Here is a 13,850-nt window from a genome sequence, read left to right as displayed (position 1 = left end):
TGTATTGGTTGGTGTGTATTGTATGGTGTCATGGGACTAGGACAGTGATGTATAGGGTGCCTGTTGGAACAGGTGCTCATTTGTTTCAGACTACAGCTTTGCAGCAGTGCCCTGGTATGTTTCTGGGTGCAGTATGTTATGAACTATTTTAAGTTTCTTTCATTCTAAAATTTTAAAATGTACAAATGTAACTGTAAGCCAAAATGTGAGAACTTGGATTTTTGTTACCAATGGGTCTTTGTGTCAGATCTTCCTCATTATTATCTTAGTTATGACTTCTGTTTTTTTTCGTGCAGTGATTAAATGGATTACATCCACGCCAACAGAAAACTGTTAGATAGTGTATTGTTACTTTCCACAGAAAACAGTAATAATGCCTGAAGTCGCAGAATTGCTGCAACCAAGACTTTTTGTCATTAATGATTTTGGAACGCTCTTAGTTGTCTAGCTTCAGTGGCTGTTCTTTGTAAAGCTTATATTCGCTGTGACTCATGTCCCATAATGGCTGTAATAATAGCCTGCAAAGCCCCCACAGGTAAGAAGTGTGCCCTTTTCACAAATTATACGTTGTTATTCAGAATGATTAAGGAATATGAATGTCACAAAGCACAAAGACAGGAGTGCTGTCAAAGAGTAGTGGAGGGTCCTTTAACATGCCCTAATCATTTAAATGTAAAGCAAAATTTTGGGCTTTCTCTTGGGACTTTTCTATGTTTTATACAGAGCATGTACTGTATGTATATATATATATATGTAAAACTGTGGTCACATTTTCAGCACATGGGTTGACTGTATGAAAAGTCTTGTCCTTGCTGTCAGCTGTTGATTAGCTCTCTAGCAGCATATGGACATAGCTGTCTACCTGTCACAGTGGGAGGTCGGCACAACTTGATGGATGTCTCGATTTTTGAGATTGCAGTACTGCAGAGAGGAAGGAGACCCTGGCCCTTTTTTTATCTATTCAAGCTGTGTTCTTTTTTGCTCAGTCAAAAAAAAAAAAAAAATGGAGCAGGACCTCCCTCCGCAGCATGACTCTACTATTTCTGTATAGGGCTAAGAAGTGCATAATAGAAAATAAGAAAAAGCCCCTTTTTTCAGTTTTGAACCCCAAGCACCTTTTTAGGCAAAGGTCTACCTAGAACTTGCATAAGTGAGTCACTTGATTTCCCACACAAGCACTGCATTTCAGGATAATCTTCATAGTATGACTTGGTGGGACGTCTGCTTCACAGATTCTGGGCAGAATCTCCGAAAGCACACACGAATGCATAGATTAACTAAGAAATGCACATATATTCATCTATAGAAAAAAAACACTCAGAGGCATAGTCCTATATACCCGGAAGCTCCTTCACTGACTTTTTTTGTTCAGCACAAGCTAAAAAAATAGGACTCTGAATCCTATCAGATGTAAGAAAACAAAGAAGGAAACGACCCATTGAGGAGGAAAAAAAAAGCTCTTTCTCTTTCCCTCCCTTTACATATTCCTTCATGATTCTGGTGAGACCGCTGGGAGATTGATGCGTCTGTCTTTTTCCTACCTTCTGTGACTGCTTAGCGAGGCAGCGTGCTCAACGAAACTAGCCATATTCCTAAATGATGAATGTACGCCAGTGCGTCCGCCGGGACACGAGACGAATCTAATATCAGCTGAGAGAGGAGGTTGATATTGAAAATCATCTGGAATTTTGCCCGCCCCGATATTGAAAATCTTCATTCTAATTGCCACGAATGAATTGAATGTTCTGTTTTGATAAATCCACTCTGCCACCGAGGGAATTGCATAAATGAAGCATCGCAGATTTGTTTGTGGCTGCTGCACGTGTGACTTGTTTGTGTGGCCGGAAGTCATTCTCATACTCTTCTCATGCTGTTGTTGATTGCTTATTTACTCAAGCAAAAACCCTTGTTCGTAGTGTTAACGCACAATATAAATGAGACCTCGACGAGAACTTCCACCCACACATTACGATACATCAACTAGTCGTAAGAGGAACATTTTTCAAGCTATCATTCAACACACTGAGAAAAGAGAGACAGCATATTAGTATAGAAAACCATTTTTATTTCTCATAAGGCTGTCTTGTAAGGTACTTATATCTACTGGGGGATAGCTATTTTTCTCCTAATACTTTCTCGACGTCATTTGAAGTAATATCTCTCTCCTGTGTGTGAGAGCGAGATCTACATGACAAGGACTCTTGTCCATGAACACTTCTTCTGATCATGCTCATAGTTGTTCTGCAGCTCCTGCTGTGCCTGGGTAGAAGGATCGAGAATTGTTGTCATTGCTGCTTATAAAAGTGAAGCAGTTCTATACATTGTTTTTCCTTATTTTTACAGAAGCAACGTCTGTCTCGACAGAAAACATTGTTAAATGACAACCAGAACATGTTTTTATGATTCAGTTACAGCCTTTCCCTCCCCCCAATGCAAGCATACACTGTGTGAAGCTGTCCTCTATACATCAGCTCCTGGATTATGTTCAGGGGCTGATCAATATTCCACCATGGGAGCTTCTCTTAGAATGGTAAATATATTTTTCAGCCTCCTGGATCTGTCATCTTACAGTACATGTAATGTATTTATATATGTGTTTATATACACAAATGATCTGACATAAAAAGAACAAAAAGTGCTCATGAATCTACAATGGGCATGCCCAGCAATAAACGTCAAAATATTCCCTGTGAAGGATGAAGCTCAGGTCATGAAGGCGGACCAGATGGCGTCCTTATTATCTTGTTGTAGGCTGCTGCTGCTCGCAGTTTTGTAAAATCCAGTGAGTTTTTATTTTTAGGCAAAATGTCCTCCTTAGATTCACAGCAATGCTATCCTTCTCCAGCAGCAAGTCATTTACAAATATTTTCCACACAGAAACAACAGAGTGGGGATAATTTTTACTCCACTGTGCCCTTAGTTCTGCGGATCTCCATGCAAGCCCCTTAATCGGTCCACCTCCAGGCAGGCCAAGAGAATGTCTTTAAGTGTTTAACCAGCTGTAAATAACCCCTGCTAAGCTGTCCCAGGTTTTCGGGAAAAGACAAGAGTGACGAAACAGAAAGAGAGCAGGCTGGAAACTGGCCACAGCTACAGCAGAGACGAGAGTCACCAACATGGAGGCTCACTGATCATACAGTAGATTAGTCTGGTTCAAATCCATGGCACCACGTGAGCAAAGCTGTTCTTTCTGGGTGGATATCCTTTCTGTGGTCCCATGTAAGCCAGTTCGTAGCTGTGGATGTAATAGTTTTTGACCATTCGATGGGAGAAGAAAAGGTGCACATAAAGGAAGAGCCTGGAACGCAGCCTTGCAATAGGAGCTCTCTGTTAGGTCCTGGGATGAATCTGCAACACAGAGGGAAGAGAAGAGAGGAGAGAAAACACACATATGTTTAGAGAGAAAAAAAAGACAGGAAAATGTGCAATAAATAGAACACAAGGACCTGCTTTTATTTTTCTCTATTTTAAAAACCAAGGGGACTTTTTGGAACTACAGAGGTTGTGGATAACTCTGTTTCACCCCTGGTTCAGGCTTCTACCAAAAACATACAGCTTATTAACCCAATGCCAAATGTAAAATTGTATTATTTAGAAATTCTAACAATTTTGTATAAAATCTTCTATGGTGTGTTTTCATGCTGTGCATGTTTGTTTCAAATGCTCACACACTAACGCACATTTGACTATCATTGTTCACAAACACCTTCACTGTCCTCACAACCACCTTTGTCTGGACCTGTGTACAAAGAAAGCTAATCACAGCTATGGAAATTCTTCTGTCCTGATAAAATTACTTTGGCCTTGCAAAATCGAGGCCCACGCTGTTGAGTCTGAGCCGCCTCTCCGTGACTTTGGTTCAGGCACTCTTAATTCACCCTTGGTTGCAGATCTGGACACATTTCAATGGTGCTTTGTGCAGCCTTGAGACTGCTATTGAATTTTCTGCCTTTCAGCATCATGTTCAATGCAATGCTCAGTAAGAACTACATACTGTATGTGCAGGATGTCTGCATCTGTTAAAGCTGTAGAGTTTCTTGCCTCTCTACTCCCCCCTTTTTTTAAAGCTATCTGTGCAACGAAACAACACAAGTTTTTGAGCACATCTTCCAGTTATTTTACTGCTTCGAGATAATATAGTGAAGACGTCCTAACTTCATTGCACACTGTGAAACTAATTAGAAATCTCATAATCCTATTCAACAAAGAAATTTAGTCATGACATTTCCAGCAGGCTTGGCAGGTGGTAGCCAGGTGTGTGGATTTGATTATAGAGGATGCTGTACGGTGCTGCAGTATGTTGAACATGCTACTGAGCAAACCAAAAGATTTTACAAACCACATTTTCTGTATTTTGAGCTTTATGCACCTGGATTTGTCATGTGTGTTATTTATATTATGCTTCTAAAACTGATGTGAGAGGCAGGTGAGTGTTGAGGTGAATGTGTTATAGCTCAGGTTTGATTTTGTGTAACTGAAAACATTAGGTAATGTGGTGCGCTCACCCTGCCAGCAGACAGTTTGATTTGTTAAAACTGACACAACAAGTTGATGCGTTTTAAAGTCAAAGCTTTAGCAAGTAATTATTTTTCTTTTAAATCAGTTTTTTTTAACAAAACCTGTGCAAAAATATTACTTATTCAGTCTTCTCTTAAAATAGAACTTTGGTAGTGATCATTTCAGTACATTTTCAGTCCACTATAGCTTGTTGGTAATATGGTGGATTTTTTTTTAAACACAATGTGTACAAAACTGTAAAGTTATATAGTTTAACAGGAAATTAAGAAACTGATTATCATTCTAAAACATGTGGACTATCAGTCCTTCCTGACACTGTATCTGCTGCCAACTTTAATCTGAATAAACAATAATCTGGATGAATCTTGATGAATGCAAATACATGTTAAAGAAGATATTAAATCCACACAGAATGTATTCATAAGGGTACATCAGGTGTAAATGGAGAACACCAAGGATCAGATATTAGTTTCAAGACACATAGGCACCACATGTAAATAGGGTCGATCAGTTCTACTTTTAATTCGAATTGGATTTATTTTGTTTTTCTAGGACAAACAGATGAAAAGTACAAAATTGTGCACAGTTACTGTATGTGGGAATATAATTATTGGTAGAAAATTCAAGAAAATAATACAAATTAAATAAATAACCCGTAACATCACTGAAGAAAATATTATGAGCCAATTAGTGTAGGGTACAGACATGATAAAGTTAATGTCTTGTCCTGTTAAAATAAAAGCAGTACTGATGTAATGCTCATTTCTGCAAAAGATTTTGCACCTTCGCTGCTTTAAAAAGCCTCCCAGGATTACCATATTTCCTTTAGGTTTTTCAATGGTGTATCGCTTTCAAAAACATTTCCTGTTTTCTCCAATCTTTCTTTAGCTCCATAATCCTCTTGGCTCCTCTGTCCGGTATTTGCATCTGTATCATCTGGACTGTCTGCCAACATATCAAAATTACCTTTGCCAGACCGATAGCAGTAGCAGGTTACACACTGAGGATCACTCTGCATCTCAGACCCAATCCCCTGGGGGTTTGTTAGCAGGAAGAGCGAGGTTGTATGGAAATATCAGCCCACATAGATGTGTAAGAGTGACTAAATGTGTCTGCTGTTTCTTTCCCGTCCTTTTCAAATGAACAGTGGAGCAGGTAGCAGTAGATTGCTCAAGGATTTTCTGCCCGTCTGCTTATCTTTGCTAGCAAATTAGCTGTCTGCATTCTAATTTGTTGACTACATTAAACTGCAATTTACTCAAGCTACAGTTAGTAGGGTCCAAGGACAATTGCCTTAGTACAAGAATTTAGTGCAAACATACCCTAGCCTCTCCCCTTTTCTTGTTTAGTGCTCTGCAAATCAGTCATGCCAGCTAGAAATCACCTTCAAACAGCAGCACTAAAGAGTACCCTCGGAAAACAGAAGACTCCAGACAACAAAATACGCAAAGATTTATTGAATATGACATTGACAAAGTAAAAATTATATAAATTAATCAGTAGCACTTGGAGTGAACTCCTTCACTCAAAACTTGTATAAATAAGCCAAAGAGATAAAATAGAAAGTAGAGCAGAAGTGTCTGTACTGCATTTATAATTATAATCCCATACTGTTGAGAAAACTCATTTTTTAATGGTAAACATTTACTCTTTACTATGATTTTCTGTTTGTAGCCATTTTGACATACAGGATCGAAGGAGAAGAAACATAATCAAGCAGTGGTGGAAAAGATTAATCCTGAATGAATGTATATGAAATGGTCATTTAGGCTGTGTTGATCACCTACAGAGTATATGGTGTCATTATATGATAATATATATGGTGATGCATCCACAGGCAGGTCAGTTTTGCTCTCAGACTGTCTTCACAGATGGATTAAATCTTGTCACTATTTATTATTTAGACTGAAAAGAGGGCTGTTTATTTCTTTCAATAAAGAACGTGGTAAAAAAAATGTTAGACTACCTTGACAAAAAGCAATGGTAAATAGAAAAGGCTGATCCACTTACAAAAATATAGTTTAGATATTTTTGAGAGGGGCTTGTGAAAAGATTATTAACAAATATCTTACCTGTTGTAGATACCGCTTTAAACAATCTAAGTTTGAAGGAATTGAGTTTAATTTTTATTATTTTTATTAAAGATTAATGAGCTAACAGCTAGCCTGAGCAGGGCCAAGATCAAAGTGAATTTCTGTCATCTAAAAATAATTCCAGTCTCAAAATTAGTTTAATCATTTATGCAAATGTTCTAAACGAACCTTTACACTGCTGATGGTTTCACATTACATAGTTATTCCATCACAAAAAAAGATATTAGTATAATATATATAACAGTGTAATAGATATTCCTGCTGGAAGTCCCTCAGGCTGTATAAAAAGTGCTACAAGTTTGCAAGTTTACACTACTTGCAAACAACAATAGTATTTTATGAAAATCACTGTCATGTAAAACTGGCTGTCTTGTAAAAGTTTACAAAACTGTGTTTGCATGAATTGTTATGAAAGTTTTGGTCTGGACTTTGATCAATTGAGCCATTAGCTTGTTCATGGTGTCATCTACGATACTCCAAATATTTTTCTTTTTTCCTCCATTCATGTATTTTTCTTTGTCCACACATTCTACCTAAAGACAGAAAGATAAACTGAGATAATACAAAGTGCTAAGTATAAAGAGGTATCTAACTGGTAATATACTAGTTGTTCAAAAATTTTTTACAGAACCCCACTTCAATAAATCTGAACAGTTGATCCCAATTTGATGCTTTGTGCTCAGTAACTTGAAGAATTTTCTGGGATAGAATTTTTTTGTTTCACACTACAGCTGAACCAACTACTGTGCTGAACATGAAAATGTAGTTGAATCCCAGCACAAAACCTTTAAAAGTGGCATTAAAATTTATAAAAAGGTTGAAGAGGGTTGTATTTCATTTATTCATGTATTCAGACATAATATTTATATGAACTGTTGCACAAAAAGTAAAGTTGTCAAGCAACCTCTTTTTGTTACTGTCTTACAAAGGAGAAAATAAAGTGTTTTCATTCCAGCTTTATTTCTGTCTGTCTTTCTTATGATGTTTAATTGTTTGGGGCAAAAACAGAATGAATTATTTAGCCAGTGGAGCGAGTAATGCAGATCTATGGTGGGCGAGTGTTTTGGAAGGGGCTCCCGAGCCTTGCTCTCACTTTGACTTCCACAAACAAAAGGGCCTGCCTTGTCTGCTGCTACAGAACAGGCATTGAAGGACTCCCTCTCTGAAAGACATAAGAAAAGGAGAAACATGGGCGTCAGCCACTGGCTTTACTTGGCTTTTTACTTTTCATGCCAATTTTAATGAAAGATGGAAACTAAATTTGTGCATGTGGATGTACTCGCCTCATTGTGTTTCACTGACAGTTTCCAGAGCAAAATAAAAACCTGCAAGTGAAATAAAATGGCTGAAAATCATAAAACATAAGGAAAAAAGGGAGGGAAAAATGCAGTCTTATGGGTTTTCTGGCTTCTGGAAGGAGCACATACAAATGTGGCAATTTGGCCTGAGAGACAGGTGAATGAGAAATGTTGATTAAAAAGAGAGCAGAGTGCGGGATAAAAGGCCTTTCATGTAGCCTGTGGGCTACGGTGTGTGCTGAATGCTGCTTCAACAAGACCCTCAGAGGGGAATAAGGATATCAAGTGGCTTCTGATAAGATGCCACACAACGGAGAGGGAAAGGGCAAGCCCCCGAACCTCACTTATGTTTCCAAACAGACACAGGCACAAATCAAGCACATGAAACACATGCATGCATACACTTTTAGCAGCACACACACACAGAGGAGTGAGTGGTGTGTCACAGATTAGTCCCTAATGGGATTGGCAGGCCAGTGCGAGGCACTGTAATCAAACCTACACAGTAGCCGATAGCAAAAACAGGACATGGAACAAAAGAGGCAATGAAAGGAAGAGGGGCTGATCCTACTATTACACACTGATCACACACAGCAGGGTTCTGTACGGGGGCTCTGGCTATGTGTGCTTTTCAGCAGTACTGCTGCTGAAATATGCTGGAGTACATGAACCCATCAGGATGCTACACAGTTAGTGATATATGTGCTACCATTTCTGTGAAAATTAGAGGAACTCACTAATTATTTATACATGCACTGCCTGTGCTGGATGATAAATATTTACCGTGGATGGCGGTGCGATCAGTATATGTGTCACGCCTGCCTAATCATGCACAGCATGTGAACACACACTTGATTATTTCGCACTGCATATTTAGGTTAATGGGAAGTCGTTGAACATGAGTTGGTCCCACTCCTACCACCTGACACTCATACAGCAATGTGTGAGAGAAACGGGGAAAAAAAAGAAACAGAAAGAGTAGCTTAAGAAAAAGACTAACCTTTACAGAAGCAAGAATGCAGCTCAATTTCTGTGGACGCATCCTCTGCATTTTGCTTCCGGAAGCTAAAAAGGGGAGTATGGCTGGGTGTTCTGCAAAGAAAGGGTCAAGAAAAAAGGACACGTGTGTATTGGGTTGAAAAGCAGCCTCAGGCCTGACTTCATGGCCTTCATCCCCTCAGACTTTAGAGCAAAGCCATATTACTTTATTGCATTTTCTCCTTGTATGAGCAGAAATTTTCATTCTTCAACAATCAGTCTAAAAAAATCAAATAAGGTTTTTGACTGAGGATATGTAAGACATTTATTATTTATAACAAATGGGGCAAAGGATTGAGCTGAAAATTAGAGATGCATTCTTTGGAGGAAACTACCCTTACCTTGACAGGCTGGCAAGACAACTTTTTTCTGAAAATTTTAAGCCAGTGGTGGCTGTGAGGGACCCCAGTGCAAGCCTTATGTCTATATGCTGTCATAAAAATCTATAGAACAACCTTGGGAAGCCCCATGCGGTCTAACCTTCTCAGACTGCTCCCTGCTTCTCCACCATCCCATTAGTCTCCGCTTTTATTCAGAGTCATTGTCTCCAAGCTCTAGAAGGTGAGGGAGGGGGTTCTAGTTAAGTGAATACAAATCAGTTGATCAACCTATCACAGAGTGCTGGACGGCTGGCTTCGAGGACCTAACTCCTTTCATTATTTTGCACGCTGCATTTGGAGTCGGTTTAGGGAGCTAGAAGGCAGCAGAAGACCAAACTGGTCATTAACTTTATCTATGAGAGGAGTGTGGCCTAAGGCAGAGACCACCTGTTTGTTTACCACTTATTTTTACCACTATGGTTTCTGAGACAAGTTACTTTCACCAAACCAAATCAAACTTGGTGTACAGAGAGCACAGACCTGCCTTCTGAATAAACTGTATGAAGCTAGTTTGTAGAAATCCGTTTAGAAAGGCTTGGTGTTTCACATCTCAGTAACAGCAGAAGCAGGATGGTGACCACCGTGTAAAGCATTTAAATAAAGTTTCATTGACATTTTTTGTAAGGTCCTTTTTTAAAGTGCAATTGGTAGGTTGGATTTGAAAGGTAAAGTTGTTTTGTAACATATTTTTTTTTGAAAAAGATTCGTATAGAAAAAGAAAAACTTTCTCAAAGGTTTGTGATAAGGTTAAAAGATGTGCACACATATATGTGTTTCTGAGTGAACCTGCGTATTATGAGTACAATTGTGCATGTTTGCACTGAAGTGTGCGCGAGCTCTCACCCTTGTGGTCTTGACTTTGTTCCCAGAGGAGCACATCCATCCAGAGTTGTCAGGCAGAGTCTTACACTCCTCTCCCTCCAGACACGGCTCCATCTCACACCACCACTTCCCAATTACAATGGATGCTGCAGAAATTTGAGCAGAGATCCATTCCAAAGAAGGTTAGTTAAATGGTAAATGGACTGTACCTAAATAGCACCATTCTAGCCAACCAGGCTACTCAAAGAACTTTGCAACATCCACACACACACATACAGCACTCTACAAAACTAACCTAAATAAATCATTCTAAAGAGTCTAATCAGAGCTTTAAACTCCATTCATACTCCAATGGGGCACACAGAAGGCAATGAGGGTTTCAATATACTGCCCAGGGACACTTCAACATATGTCTGCTGCCAGGAATCAAAGCTCCAACCCTCTCATTGGAGGACGACTGCTCTAACCACTGAGCCACAGCCACCCCTATAGTTTTTTACACAGACACATAGATACATGTGTTTACCCTTGCACACATTTTATGTTCATATTAGAAAGCATCAACAGGCATCCACTACATTCTGAGGATCTCCAGAGGAACCACCTCCCTAAATGATTGTTTTTCCTCCTCGTTGGCCTCGGAGCAGTTGCAACCTTGTCGCATCTGCACTTTTACTGTAGACAATAATGTCTTAAACCAACAAAAATTAATCATTATTTTGTTTTGACAAAGCTACACTACAAATAAGGAAGCAATCTCATTTTTAATCAAAACTAATTGCTTCTCATTAACATCCACTGAATTCTTCCTCCAGCCATTTGACAAAAACAAATATATTATCACTTTCTCATTAGGAATTCTCTCCCTCCCTATTTTTCATTTTTGTGTCTCGGGGTGTGTATTTTTATTTGCGTGTATGTTTGTTCTACAGAAAGCAAGAAAAAAAAAGTATGGTTGAGATGTTAAAAATCGACAGGTTGAATGCCTTTAAAATATTTGAAGAATCTTGTGTGCAGTAAATACAGTATGTCCTTCTAAATAACTCACTATATTTTTTGACTACTTTACAAACAGGGCATTTTAAGAACTATGTATACTCTTCCAAATACAAACCACATTTATAATTAGAAACAAACTCTCCAGTCCATACAACCTTATCTGCTGTTGTTTTCTATGTTTAAACACATTGCACAGACACATTCTGGGAAGCAAATGAGGGGGCTTATTTCGCAAACATAAACACAGCTCATAACTAAAAATATCCTGAAGACATTTTAAAGGATGCTGCCCAAAACTCCAACATCTATAAACGTTTTTTTCTGTGAAGCCCACTAATAATTTGGATCTTATTTTTGTAAGCTGACAATATGTCAGCGTTTTGATATATAAACTGTATAAGAAGTGTAAAGCCCCAAGATCGAAATAAATGCTAAGGCTGCCTCCAGTTTCTCATTGGGATCACCATGATAACCAAAGACTGGTGTCTTTAATTCTGTGACAACTCTCTTCATAATACAGGCAGCCAGAAACACAGAGCAGAAAGTAAGCCTCAGACAACCAGCCACTATGCAAAAACTCCAAATCATATTAAAAAGAAACTTTTGAACTCTAAGTGGTAGATGTCTCTGGTCCTTGTGTTTTCAGTATTTTCTGTAGGAGATATGACAAGTTTAAAAGACCCTTCACTTCCAGTTTTGAAGAGAAAATTCTGAGCTCAGATCCAGCAAAAGTTTAATGAGAGTTTGGGTGTGCACACTCTTCACTCTGCTGGGATTTGAGAGAAAACCCAAAGTCCTGTTGCAGTGAGAGACACGCTGGGTGAAAGGAGACAAGAAAAATATAAATGTTTTGATGTATACAACATAGATATATATTAAAAAAATGCTTGTGGGAGTGAAGAGATCTTGTTTGCTATTTTTTTTAAATGTTAAGAAAGGTATGAAAGGTTTGTGTAATATAATCACATCAAGTTCAACATTCTGTTGTGAAACATCCAAAAATCATGAAACCAAACATGAAATTGTGTAAAACCCGTAAAAGATATGAAAATATCAGTTCAGTCAAGTCCAACCTGTTTCAATTTTGAATCATGTTACTGTAATGAAAGCTGGTTTTTTTCACTCATTTTGCTAGAATCCCCTTGTTTTGTATGATGAAAATTTTCAGGTTTTGTCAATTTTGTCTAAATGTTTTGTCAGAATGTACTGTTACCAAAAGCGGTAGCACACTAGTCCTGATTGAGCTGCATAGTTTGATGTATTTGCCTGGATTTGTAAAGTTGCAGGGCAGATTTTGAATAAAAAATAAGACGGAAACAGAAGAACAACAGGTAAAATAGGACTAAGGTTGCTTTAGTGCATATGCATACTCTCAACTACAGGCTGTAATTCTATACAGGGAGAAACAGAACATTGGAACATGTTTTTACATCACATTTTATTTAGTTTTTTAAATTTTTTTTATTCAGATGTAATACAATGAAGACCTTTTTCTGAAATAAATCACAACACAAATCCAAAAGCCTGCTCCCTATTTATTTATTAACCATCACGTTTGAAGAAGTTTTTGTTTTTCCACACAGCTTCGCTTTAGCTTTCTGACAGCCAATGTGAGGAGTTCAAAGCAGGTTTTTTTTTCACATAATAATTTGTCTTCTTTCCCTCGGCAAACATTTTTTGTAGCAAGTTGTTTGTTTACTCATATTTGCTGCAGAAATTTGGACTGATCATCTCTCCTTTTATCATGCTGACAGAAAAGAAGATATGAAGGTCAAATTACTGTGTGAATAAAACTAGTTAAACTACTACAGTATCGTTTCACTTTCCAATCCCTCGGTTGAAACATTTAAAAGAAAAAAAAAGATTACCCTCCAGCTTGCGTTACCAAGGTTACAGACCAACCACTAATAAACTGTGGGCAACATGAAGAAAGCAGGCTGTAATCGTGCCACGGCTCAGTTTGAACAAACACACAAAACGACTGGAAAATGGCCGGACCCCTGCTTCATCCCTCTGATGTTAGGTGAACTTGCTGTGTTTTGTCACTTTGCTTTTCCCTCCATGAGCCCCAAGGACAACAAATGACACAATTAGAGCATCCACTAACCAGCTGTAAACCCACCTTATGGCTCCCCCCATGGCTATTTACACTACCCACAGATTACATGTTGCTCCATCATCCAGCAAGCTCTTCCTATCTTGCTTTTTTGCCCCAGTATCTTCATCCTTGGCCTGAATATGCTTTTCACATTTGTAATCATGTCTGCAATGAGCTGTGTTTTAGGTGAAACCATAACAATAAAAAAAGTCCTCATTAAGTGACAAAATATGACTAAAGGCTTGAGAAGTTATTTCATCAGTTCTGCTGAGTGATGATGATGATGCTCTGTGCTGCTGCGGCTCTGCTTGTCCCCATTCTTCAACTCTAGAAAGTAGGGGGGAACCAGAGAAGCTATTTTTCATTATACCGTAAACCGTGAAGGATTTATTTTTTTTACAATGTAAATTGTGAGTAAAATTGAAGCAAGGTGGAGTAGTGTGTGCAAAACAAATTAATTTCCTTGAAACTGAAAAAGAAAACATGCAGAAAAAGATATAAAGGAGGCAGGAGATTTAAACATGGCTGCTTTGGATTAGGTTAAAGGGGACCTATTATGCTTCCTTGAACAAGTTAGGATAGGTCTGTGGGCTATATAAAACAT

The 13,850-nt window shown here is 38.4% G+C and overlaps 1 protein-coding gene across 4 annotated transcripts in view; it reads right to left on the bottom strand.

Annotated features, from left to right (window-relative positions):
- Positions 1-2,064: 2,064 nt before the first annotated feature.
- The window catches only part of LOC108244096 (chemokine-like protein TAFA-1), a 124,031-nt gene continuing 112,245 nt past the window's right edge, over positions 2,065-13,850 (bottom strand). Inside the window, exons 4-6 of one of the 4 annotated variants that reach the window (XR_005233029.1) lie at positions 10,171-10,295; positions 8,910-9,001; positions 2,065-3,348 (exon numbers count right to left, since the gene is read on the bottom strand). Coding sequence is in view for 1 of the 4 variants with exons in the window: in XM_017429995.3 (XP_017285484.1) it covers positions 3,331-3,348; positions 10,171-10,295 (143 nt within the window). In the remaining 3 variants the exon portion in view is untranslated. The other 3 variants (XR_005233030.1, XR_005233031.1, XM_017429995.3) reach the window with 3 other exon arrangements.

Source organism: Kryptolebias marmoratus, linkage group LG4 (assembly GCF_001649575.2).
Source record: "Kryptolebias marmoratus isolate JLee-2015 linkage group LG4, ASM164957v2, whole genome shotgun sequence".
NCBI classification, from domain to species: domain Eukaryota; kingdom Metazoa; phylum Chordata; class Actinopteri; order Cyprinodontiformes; family Rivulidae; genus Kryptolebias; species Kryptolebias marmoratus.
The sequence above is the reverse complement of the archived record's forward strand: the minus strand, read 5'-3'. Positions and strand labels throughout refer to the sequence as shown.